Raw genomic sequence first — 12,387 nt, forward strand, 5'->3', positions numbered from 1 at the left:
GATCTGCTTAATTTCTTTGTCTTGCAGGTATTAGTATTGAAAATTTTATGAAGAAGGTAGAAGCTGTCCACTGTATAGCTTGTGAAATGTTCATTCCAATGCAGAACAATGCCATCCAGCGACACATGAAGACATTTGACCACAACAGGAATAGAAAAGTAAATCTGTGTGCTCTCTCCACTTCAGATGAGAAACTGATCTTTACTGCACTTTCGCCTTTCCACTGCCACCATCCCACCCCCAACCCAAAAAAAAGTTTTGTAGTATGATCTCTCGGTTTAGAGGAATGCATAGTCTGTTCTCGAGATGTAACAGTTCAGATGAGATACTGCCTTGAATGAAGAATGGGGCAGTTAATTTTTTTTTTAAAACCAACATGCAAGTAAGATTATCATTGCAACATTCTATCTAACGTGGTAAATTAACATTTTTAAATTAGAGATGAAATTTGGACAATATTTGCTTGGAATCTCAACTACTGTCAGGTATATACCTTGAACATGTTCACAAGGTGTTCCAGAGAAGCAGGGAATGCCAAGGGTTTCTGGAAAGTTTGGAGAGGGAATATTGCCTGGCTGTACTACTGCCCAGGTCATTTGCTGCTGAAACACTCATTCCTGCCTTTTAGTTATTTCTGGGTTCTTTCCATGCTGTCCTCAGTGACATCCCATCTTGCACGCTGTAAGCTTAAGTGAATTAAAACGACTGCTTCCTGTGTCCAAACTAATGTCAAATCTCATTTCCATAAAGTCTGAACTCACTAACTTACTTTGACTCCTGGATCAGCAAAGACTCAATTTTATAATATCATTATTTTTAAATCCCTCCATGGCCTCTCCCCTTGCTTTCTGTAATCTCCATCACTGGTGGCTGTTTCCTTATCTACCTTGATCCTGAGCTCTGGAGTTCTCCACAACCACCCGATCCCCGCCAAAATACCCTCCAGATCTCTCAAACTCTCTTCTCTCCTTTTCAGACACTCCTTAAAGCGTATCTCTTTGATCAAGCTTTTGATCATCATCTATTTATTTGTTATATGGCTTAGTCACAAATCTTGTTTAACAATGCTCCTGTGAAGTGACATTTTGCTAGCTTAAAGGCAACTTTTAAGTGCAAGTTGCTAGTTGAAAGCTAGGCATTTAATTGCTTAAGAATAATATGTAGGGCTTTATTGAAAGTAGGGGTCAGGTTGAAGATTCTTCCAAACTTTCTATTGCATCTTTTAAAATGTAACATGACATCCCAGCAAGTTTTGTAGGAGAGCTAACAGAAAATTTTATGCTGAGACATACAAGGATATCTTAAGATGATGACTAAATGCTTTGTCAAATAGTTGTTTGGCTTGAGTTGATTTTAAGGATCATGTTAAAAGAGGAGAAAAGTAGAGATATTTAAGCAAGGCATAGCTGCCAAATTTTGTCTTGGGAAGTGGGCGCAGCAAAGGAAATCTGGAGTGTATAAAAGTAATGTAGTGATTACTGAGTGTTATAGATAATAGAATTCTGAGTCAGATGATGAAGGTTAGAGCTGGAGCATAGTCTTTTTCACTTACACCGAGTTTTTATTTGTAGAGAAGCACAATATATGTACGCTTCCAAAACTAATAACTACAGTTTTAGCCTGCTTTTATACATGTATTGAGTCCCAATATCCACCATCCCAACACAATTAAATATTACACTGATGTGCGTGTAAGAGTAGAGCTTGAGGAAGGGACAGATAGTTAAGGGGTGAGAATTTCAAATTTTGGGGCATTGTTGAATTGGAAGCTAGTGTCAGTGACCATAAGTGTGATGGGTTTTTGGTCAGGGTTGGGATCACATGAGCACTTATCTCATACTTGTGTAGCTGATTTATTGTAAAATAGTGGTTTGCTTTTATTTTCAGATGATGCTTGAGCAGTCAAAGAGGACTAGTCTTCAAGTAGCTAAGAGTATACTCAATAATCGTAACATTGTGACCATGTTGGAAAAGTACCTCAAGGTAATCTTCAAAATCATGCCAGTGTATCTCACCAAATAGTTGGAGGAATTGCAGTTAGTTTGCTGATTTTTTTTTTCTAAAATATTAATGTATTTCTAACTGGAAATACAAATTTATTCTATTAAAAATCCACAACAATATATATAAGTCAATCCAGAATTTCACTATATTTAGCATTTTCTTCCTTAAATTAGTTATCAAGCATAGTACACAATATCTTCCTGTGTTACTGTTTTAACATTTAAACCACTTTGAAATTGTGTAGAAATGCTTATTTGGATTTCCTCCTAAGAAGAGGTGGCAATTTTGGAAGAGATGTTCATTATCAGTTGAAGTTGCTCAGCAACATGCTGAAGTGATTAAGCATGTAAGGAATTGGTGGCTGTTATATTTTTAAAGTTCTGAAGCGATACAGACCAAAAAAGTCCCAAAGCTAATTTTGTAGTATAAATAAATTGATCACTTTTGAGATTTCTGATTAGGCTTCGTTCCTGATTCCTGTTGGTTGCTCAGTGATGAGTCCACAAAGTACCGTGTGCACCTTGTGAATGTACAGAATGGGCTTGCTTGTGAAGAACAATACAGCATTGCAGGGGACCATTTGTCCCACTAAGCCTATGCTGGCTGTTTGAAGGAAATTATCAAAGTGGTTCCCCACTACTGCCGTTTCATCATTGCCCTACAAATTTTAAGTATGTGTCTAATTCAGTTTTTAAAGGTTGCTCTTCAATTTGCTTCCTTTCAGGCAATGCATTACAGAGCGTAACATGCTCTTCTCATTCCCCTCCCCTGGTTATTTTACCTTATGCCTGTGTCCTGTGATTACTGAACCTCCTGTCAATGTAAACAACTGCTTTCTGTGCTCAGTTAAAACCCTGAATAATTTGCAACATTTCCATTAGCTCTTATTTCAGACTTATCTGCTTGCAAAAGAATATAGACAGCCTGTTGTGTTACTGTCATAGCTTTCATGCAAGTGACTACCTGAATGAAATCCAGAACTGTTTCAGTGGAGACTCTCAGACTTTTGGGAGAAAATTTGCAAGATAAAAATGTTTAAATGAAATGTGTTCCAACTGGAAACTTTGGAATCTTAACCGTCCCAAGTTTTTCAGAGATCTAAAATTGTTTACATTTTGCAGGGTGAGAATCCCTTTACTGAAGAAGATGCTAAAGGAAATGAAGATGGTATAGATGACCCTTTGGAAGATGATGCAGGTGAAAATGTCAAAGAGAAGAAAGATGAAATTGCAGAAGGTGAGTGGGCAGAAATAAAGCGAGAACCAGGGGAAGAAGGTGATGATGGTAAAATTGTCAATGCAGATCAGACCATTATTGACAAGTCTGAGCAAGGAGCTGATGCCACTCATGAAGAAGGGAAAGCAAACTTGACAGGAGACCAATATAGTGAAGAATTTCTTCCAACAGAGGAATCTGCTGAAGTAGCCGAAGATGAAGATAAAATCTTGGAAGCTGGTGATGGAGAAAATCCTGATGAAGGAACTGAAAGTCCCTCAGGTGGCGGTGATGATACAGAAGATTTGGAGTAATTTGTTGTACAGATGAAATTGTATTTGTGTCATTTGTTAATTCAGCATAGAATTCTCTACAAGTACTCTGTCTGAATTAAAGCAATGTTGTTTTAGTCACCAGAAGATTCCTGTATTGATCCTGGAACATGTATTTGGGATAATTCAATGCCATAACTGTTCCAAATCTGGTGTGGCCCTCTGCTTCCGAGCTTTATCTAGCTAGTTTTATGTGAAATGCTGTTCTCTGTGGAAGTGGTTCATGAGTGCATTTGCCTTGTTGACTTCCTTTTAATTTTCTAGAGAAGGTAACACCAATGTCTGTGCAAAGTGACTTTACCTTGTTAGTACTTTCTTTTAAAAGGAAGTTTACAAGTGTCATTGCATTGATCCCTAGATGAATATCCGGGAACTGGGCGTGAAATTTGTAGTTCCCCGTGTTTCATTGTATAATGCAATTCCAAAACTGTCTGCTCATTCTTTCATCTTTGGATTGAAGATGTTGAAGGGGATTTCACAAAATTAGTTAGCTCGAAGAAGCAAAAAAATGTTGCATGCTGATGCTTTAGTGTTTTCAAATCGCCTTTAATGGTAAGCAGAAGTAGAGTCATATTGTGTAACCAAACTTTCTACTTTTGCTTGTCCAGCAGTTTAAGTGGAACACAGTTTATTGGAAATGTGACAGAAAAGTTGTTTTCAGCTGAAGTTTTTGCTTAAAAGTTGAGTACAATTTCCATTTGTGAGTTTTATCTTGGATTTTAGTGATATGATCTGGGTGCAGATGGAAATGTACTTTTTGTTTCACTGCTAGAAAGAGGAGTAATTGTTTCTGGAAACGATTGTATACAATAAAACTATATTAAACGCATTTTATAAAATGTTATTGTTTTGAAAGAATAATTTTGTCTTTCTCTTTGTTAATGAGTACAATATTATATTGGTTGTGTAACTGGTCTAGTAATCCAGAGGTGTCTGGATTACTTATTTGCAGGATGTGGGTGCGGCGGCCTAGGCCAGCATTTGTTCCCCATCCCTAATTGCTCAGAGGTCTGGAGTTAACATGTATGCCAGATTTCCTTCTGTAAAAGACATGAGCGAAACAGGTTGGGTTTTTATGATAATCAGCCGTGAACAGTCAACATGGTTGCCACTGGCTAACTTTTCCAGATTTTTATTGAATTCAAACATTGCTATCTCCCACAGCAGGATCCTAACCCATGTCCCCAGAACATTAACCTGGTGTTCTGAATTACTAGTCTAGTTACATTATTGCTATGCCTGCATGTTCCCAAACTATACCACTACTTGCCCAATATATGAATGAGTTCAAATCCCACATTGGCAATTAGGGAATATAAATTTGGTTAACTGAATAAATCTGGAACAAAAAGCTTGTATCAATAAACAGTAACACAAGCTACATGATTATCATTAAAAATTCCATCTAGTTTTTTGATATCCTTTTGGGAAGAAAATCTATCTTCCTTAATCAATCTGGTTTAGTTGTGACTTCAGACCCACAAAATTGAGATACTGGTTTTCTTCAATTGGATTCTTGAAGGTGGGGTTTAAAAAATGTAAAAATAAGGATAGTTTATTCTTTTTTCTTTTAAAGTGATTTGCTTTTGATTAGTCCCCTTGCTTCACTTGATTGACTTGATTAACTTAATGGTTGGACCCAACACGTCCAGTACCAATGTCCTATGCTTAAACAAAGGAGACTATGATGGGATGAGGGAGGAATTAGCTAAGGTAGAATGGGAGCAAAAACTTTATGGTGGGTCAATTGAGGAACAGTGGAGGACTTTCAAAACGATTTTTCACAGTGCTCAGCAGAAGTATATTCCAGTGATAAGGAAGAACTGTAGGAAAAAAGATAGTCAGCCATAGATGTCTAAGGAAATAAAGGAAAGTATCAGATTGGAAAAAAAAACACATACAAAAAAGCAAAGAGTAGTGGGAAACTAGTAGACTGGGAAATCTTTAAAGGCCAACAGAAAGCCACAAAAAAAATTATAAAGAAATGTAAGATAGATTATGAGAGTAAACTAGCTCAGAATATAAAAACAGGCAGCAAAAGTTTCTATAAATATGTAAATTGTAAAAGAGTGGCGAAGGTAAACATTGGCCCTTTAGAGGATGAGACTGCCAATTTAATAACTGGGAATGAGGAAATAGCCGAGGCATTAAACAGTTATTTTGTGTCGGTCTTCATAGTGGAAGACACAAATAACATGCTGAAAACTGATGGCAAGAAGGTTATAGCAGGTGAGGACCTAGAAACTATCATTATCACGAAGGAGGCAGTGCTGGGCAAGCTCATGGGGCTAAAGATAGACAAGTCTCCTGGCCCTGATGAAATGCATCCCAGTGTACTAAAAGAGGTGATGGGGGAAATAGCAAATGCACTAGTAATTATTTACCAAAATTCACTGGACTCTGGGGTCGTTCCCGCAGATAGGAAAACAGTCAATGTGATGCCACTGTTTAAAAAAGGAAGTAGACAAAAAACAGGTGACTATAGACCAGTTAGCTTAACTTCGGTAGTGGGGAAAATGCTTGAATCTATCACTAAGGAAAAAATAGCAAGACACCTAGATATAAATTGTCCCATTGGGAACACCCAGCATGGGTTCATGAAGGGTAGGTCATGTTTAACTAATTTGGTGGAATTCTTTGAGGACATTACTTGCATCGTGGACAATGGGGAACCTGTGGATGTGGTGTATCTGGATTTCCAGAAGGCATTTGACAAGGTGCCACACCAAAGGCTGCTACATAAGATAAAGTTGCACGGTATTACAGGTAATGTATTGGCATGGATAGAGGATTGGTTGACTAGTAGAAAACAAAGAGTTGGGGTAAATGGGTGTTTTTCTGGTTGGCAGTCAGTGGCTAGTGGTATGCTTCGGGGATCAGTGTTGGGACTGCAATTATTTACACTTTACATAGATGATTTGGAGTTGGAGACTAAGTGTGGTGTGTCAAAATTTGCAGAAGACACTAAGATGAGTGGTAGAGCAAAGTGTGCAGACAACACTGAAAGTCTGCAGAGGGATATAGATAGTCTAAGTGAGCGGGCAAAGGTCTGGCAGATGGAGCACAATGTTGATAAGTGTGAGGTCATCCATTTTGGTAGGAATAACCGCAAAATGGACTATGTTTTAAATGGTAAAAAATTGCAGCACGCTGCTGTGCAGAGGGACTTGGGTGTCCTTGTGCATGAATCGCTAAAAGTAGGATTGCAGGTGCAGCAGGTGATTAAAAAAGCAAATGGAATTTTGTCTGTCATTGCTTGAGGGACGGAGGTTAAAAACAGGGAGGCTATGCTGCAGCTGTATAGGGTCCTGGTGAGGCCACACCTGGAGTACTGTGTGCAGTTTTGGTCTCCTTACTTGAGAAGGGATATACTAGCACTGGAGGGGGTGCAGAGGAGATTCACTCGGTTGATTCCAGAGTTGAGAGGGTTGGATTATGAGGAGAGACTGAGTAGGCTGGGATTATACTCATTGGAATTCAGAAGAATGAGGGGAGATCTTATAGAAACGTATAAGATTATGAAGGGAATAGACAAGGTGGAGGCAGGGAGGTTGTTTCTGCTAGCAGGTGAAACTAGGACTAGGGGGCATCGCCTCAAAATAAAGGGAAGCGGATGTAGGACTGAGGTCAGGCGGAACTTCTTCACCCAAAGGGTTGTGAATCTGTGGAATTCCCTGCCCAGTGAAGCGGTTGAAGCTACCTCGCTGAAAGTTTTTAAGGCAAGGCTAGATAAATTTTTGAACAGTAAAGGAATTAAGGGTTATGGTGAGCGGGCAGGTAAGTGGAGCTGAGTCTCAAAAAGATCAGTCATGATCTTATTGAATGGCGGGACAGGCTCGAGGGGCCAGATGGCCTACTCCTGCTCCTAGTTCTTATGTCTACGCTGGTGTTTATGTTCCACCCTATGTTGTTTGTGAATAATTTGTTGTTTATTCTTTAATGGGATGTGGGTGGCAATTGTTTGATTCTTGGCTTGTTTTGAGAAGATAATGGCAAGCTGCTGCTTTCAACTCCTGCGCTCCATGTGGTGTATGTACAACTACAGTGCTATTTGGAAGGAAGTTCTAAGATTTTGACCCAGCTATTAGTGGAGTAATGGTAATATAGTTCCAAGCCAGGATGATGTGTGGTTTGGAAGATTTCATGCAGGTGGTGTTCCCACATATCTATCACTCTTACATACTTCTAAGTGTTAAAGCATCATGTTTTTGGAAGGTGCTGTCGAAGGAACCTTGGTGAGTTGCTGAGTACACCTTGAATGTGGCTTAATGATCTGAACTGTAAATAGTTTATAGTAGTGAATGTTTATGATGTACTTGAACTGTGTTCAATATGAATCTATATTCTTTGCTTCCACTACACTTATTTGGACCTGCACCTTCAATTTATTTGAGATAATGAAAGGAGCTGCAGCAGTATAATACTTTTTCAAACCACATGTTGACTTAAGTTTGTATGTAGTTGTTCTTCTTTTGCAGTTTTTAATTTTAGAATTGTTAAAGGAATGACAGCTTTCTTACAATGATTTAAAAAGCTTAAAAACTATTGTGGAATCTTTATACATTTCAGTTTTTCAGGTGCAACATAGATTAGGAAAGATCTATCACCTTGACTGCTTGGGCGGTAAACCGACTTGATGTAGAATCCACTGATTTGCTATCAATGGTGATGAAACTGAGCGACGTGTTGTATGTGGGCTATTTGTTCTGAAGGTTTACTGGTTTCTCTGAATGGTGTAGCACCATTTACTTCATGGGGAAAGGAGAATTTTCCTATCACGATGAACGTTACATCTGAGGCTGATTACTAATGTTCTACATCCACAGTAATGTTATTTTCGTAGAGATCTGCTACATTATCAGTGGGAAAGGTGGAATTCCTTTCTGAATTTCCATGTTAAAAGATTTTCTTGGAGATAAAACACAGTGTAATCATTTCCACCCAGTTTTTTCCTCAGTCAGAATTGTATTTTCCTCTTGTCTGTTCCTAGAATCAGAGATCAAAAAGGCAGGTGAAAGTACACAGAGTAGAAGTAGAGAATTTTAGATATATTTCTGCTTTCTGAAGCATTTTGTTTTGCAAAGTTTTCTTTTTGAGCTTAATGTGCTGTGGTACTCTTCTGTGGCATTATACCTTGTCCAACTGAATGTCAGTTGGCTCTTCGGCCATGAAAATTATTTTTGTTCTCACAAGGCAGTCCCTCAGACTGAGGATTACTTTCATAGTTAAGACCATTAGCACAGCAGGGGTGAAGAGTGAAGACATTGGAAGGAAATGGTATGGTAGAAAGAGGTGCACATCTGAACAATTTAACTTCAAAATTTTTCACTTGTCATCTCACTGCTTGGAATTGTGGTGAGAAAATAGGCTAATAAGATCTTGGGTTGTTACAGGCTCAAGCAGCCTGCTTTTGCAAGGGAAAAGGAGGTTGTGATACTTTAAGAGAAAGGAATACCAAGTCAGTTTCAGAAGTGTGCGTCAGAAAAATAAAAATTTTGCTGTTGTTCCCGTTGCTTTTATAGTCTTCTTAGGCAGTACCTCAAGATTGAGGATGCCTTGTCTCATTTCAGAGTTCTGGGACCTGAGGCGACTAAACAGTCCGATGCTGCCACAAGTGGTGTTAGAAGAAACAGATGGGTTGGATGTTTGAGTTTTTGGATGATCCATTTGTTTGCGCTTGGACTCCACCTGTTGGGTCTGTTGGAGATTGGAAAGATGCTTGGTACTTGATGCTTCTTAAGTTTATGCAGTCTAGGGCATGAGATACCCACAAATGGTTGGTATGATTTTTTATTTCCCCTGGAGGCTTACAGGACATCCTTGAAGTAATTTCTCTGGCCTCCTTTCCACGATGAAGCTCAGAGTAGAGAGCTTGTTTTTGAAGTCTTGTGTCAGACATGCAATGTAGCCATTTAACACAGCTGACTGAGAGTAACCAGTGGTACAATACCAGGGCTGTTGGCTTGAGAGAGGACACTGATATTGGAGCACCTATCCTGTCAGTGGATTTTGGGATTTGTGGAGATGTCACTAGTTATATTTCTATCGGGGTTTGAGATGTCTGCTGCCCATGTCTCCAATACAGGCAGCACTAGTGCCCTGCAGGTTGAGCTGTGTTCCCTAAATAGCCAAAAGCTGTACTGGCATACTGGAGGCAAAATTATATTTTGTTGTCTATGTCGGAGGAGACTCTGAATTGATTCACATTGGTAAAAATCTTGATATTCATGGGACAGTGATTGTACAGTGGGAACAAGCTGGTAGAGGAATTTTGTCTTCTGGATTTTTAGCCTAACAACCATTCTCTCATGCTGTCTGTGTACTGTAGTTCAGTGACTGAGAGTGGGGATGGTCTTGGTTCTAGACAGGAAGGGTCATAATTTGAACAGTTTCATGCTTATCCTGTTGAGAAACTTTACTCCAGCAAGAAGCTTTATGTATATGGAGTGAAGTGTTGTGATGCAGAAGATGAAGTGTGTTGGTGTGATGACAAAGTTTTGCTTGACCCCAGTTTTCATGTGTATTTGTGGCTAAAATGAATCTGTTGGTGAAGATTATGGCTTGCATGCTGTTATGCAGCAGATAGAGAATAGTAGTGAATTTCTGCAGACAGTCAAATTTGAAGAGAACGTTCCATAAACCATTCTGGAGGACATTCAAGGCTCTTTGAGGTTGAAGAAGACCAAGTATGAAGTTTGTTGCTGCTCTCCGCTTGGACTTGTCTTGTTGTGCCTCTTGGTGAATGGAAATCATGTTGACTCTAACAGGTGCTCTTCAGTCACTGGAGAAGAGAACTTTTGCAATGATGTTCCTTGAAATGGACAGCAGAACAACCCCTCTAGTTACTGCAATCAGTTTTATCTCTTTTCTGTTGAAAGTGGTCACAATTACAGCATCTTGGGAGATCTGTTGGAATGCTCTCCTCCTCCTAGCTGATGGAGGTGAGGGGTATTACAGCTAAGTCTAATCCAGCTTTCCTCTGAGATCCTCATTCATATACTTTCCCTCAGGCATTTATAAATTCACTGGAGCAGCAACAACCACTGCTAAATTTTACATTCCCTAGCTCAGTATAGTTTTGGAATCAGCCTATGTCATGACAGGGTCTAGGTGTTGAGTGGACGTAGGCATGCAATGTGGTGTTTGGACTTTAAAATAATTGAACTTGATATTGAGTCCTGAAGGCTGCAGGATCCGCAAGCAGATGACATGTTTTTCCAGCTTGCACTGAGCTTTGCTGAAGCACTGCAGCAGGCCCGAGACACAAATATTGGCCAGAGAACTTGTTAGTATGGTGAAGTGGCAAGCAACTGGAAGCTCAGGATAATTTTAAAGGACAGAATGTGGGTGTTTTGCAAAGCACTCAACCAGTTTATGTTTTGTTTCTCCACAGCCGCACCCCCCCACCCCAATGTAGAGGAAATCACATTGTTAGCAGCTTAACATTGAAAATGGGGACTGGGGCAAAGGGATGCTGATGATTATTTGGGAAAGGCTAGGTATTTGTCAAGGTTTCTGAAGGTGCTGAGAAGCAGTAATGTCGTCAGATGTACAATAGAACTTCATAACAGAAGGGCGGATATGGCTGAATAATGATGAATGATGAAACCAGGGGGTTGGGATGCAAAGGAGGCCAAAATTAGGAGACTGAACACCTCAAACTGAGAGAAAGCTGGAGGAAATTTAGGATGGGATTTGAAAATTAAAATGAAAGTTTCAAGATAAAGTAAGAAAATATATCACAATTATATAATGCTCTCTCGGATCCAGGCACACGCCAAAGCACTTTACAGTTGATGTTCCTTTTAAAAGGCAGAGTCTCTGCTATAATTATAGGAAACAGCAAGGTCCCAGAAACAGAATTGTGTTAAGGATGTGGATAACTGTACTGTTACAACATTGAATTAGGCTAAAATACACATGCCTACTGTTTAAACCTACTGAAAGGTTTTAAAAAATGCTACCACTTATCTGGATTCTTGATGAAGTAGCATTTTACAGTCAGCAGGTAGTGTTCCTCAAATTATTTGTCACTAGTGCAAAGCTAAATAAAATACAAGAGACGTCTGCCACCACTAAAAAGATAACATAGTTCCTGAAAAATAGTAAGCATATATTGAATATATTTATTTAAATACTAATACATTGGAAGTGGTATTTCTAGGGTGTACAGATGTCACTTTACAACAATCGCAAAATAATTACAAAGCATTGGATTTTGCTGATCTATTTTTCTAACTTTAAGTTTGAAACTGACAAAACACATTTCAGCCTGCGAAGTTCCTAACTGATCGGTGAATAACTTCAGTAGTTGTTACTGTTGTGATGATTCAAACAAAACAATATCGTTTAAAGGTAGTTTACTATTCAGCAAGCTGCCTATTCAGGGCATTTGGTCTCTTCAAGTTTCTCCCCCTCCCCTTTAAGACAATGGAGGTGAAATTTCTATCAAGGCCCAGTTTAAACTCCACCTGATTTTTCTCTCACTGAGTTGAATTTTGCTCACACTGGAAAACAGTGCTGCAACACGTGGGAGCTACAATACTGCATCCAAAAATTGGTGGTATATAGCTTAGGGTAAAACTAAAATGGATAAATCATTGCAACTGCATATAAGTGCTTATCCATCACACTTTCGGTGGACCCTACATAATGATCAAGAGATAAACTCTTGCTGGGCATTATTTCCCCAGTCTGCCTCAGTAATTTTAATGCACACACCACTGACCCAGCTGAGATAATCAAACTCCATATATATTAATGATTTATGTGGGATCTTGCAGGCCATATTGCAGGGTGTATTTAACCTCTAAGCTATCGCAAAGCTTCTAACAAT

General features: G+C 39.1%; 1 protein-coding gene across 2 annotated transcripts in view; it reads left to right on the plus strand.

The window, feature by feature from the left end:
* The window catches only part of LOC109933319 (A-kinase anchor protein 8-like), a 41,001-nt gene that overhangs the window by 25,382 nt on the left and 3,232 nt on the right, over positions 1-12,387 (plus strand). The window contains exons 11-13 of one of the 2 annotated variants that reach the window (XM_048617992.1): positions 28-158; positions 1,888-1,983; positions 3,126-3,240. In XM_048617992.1, the coding sequence (XP_048473949.1) occupies positions 28-158; positions 1,888-1,983; positions 3,126-3,240 (342 nt within the window). Of the gene's footprint in view, positions 1-27; positions 159-1,887; positions 1,984-3,125; positions 4,396-12,387 lie in introns of those variants that run through there. The other variant, XM_020532303.2, reaches the window with a different exon arrangement.

This window comes from Rhincodon typus, chromosome 38, assembly GCF_021869965.1.
Source record: "Rhincodon typus isolate 14 chromosome 38, sRhiTyp1.1, whole genome shotgun sequence".
Classification (NCBI taxonomy): Eukaryota; Metazoa; Chordata; class Chondrichthyes; order Orectolobiformes; family Rhincodontidae; genus Rhincodon; species Rhincodon typus.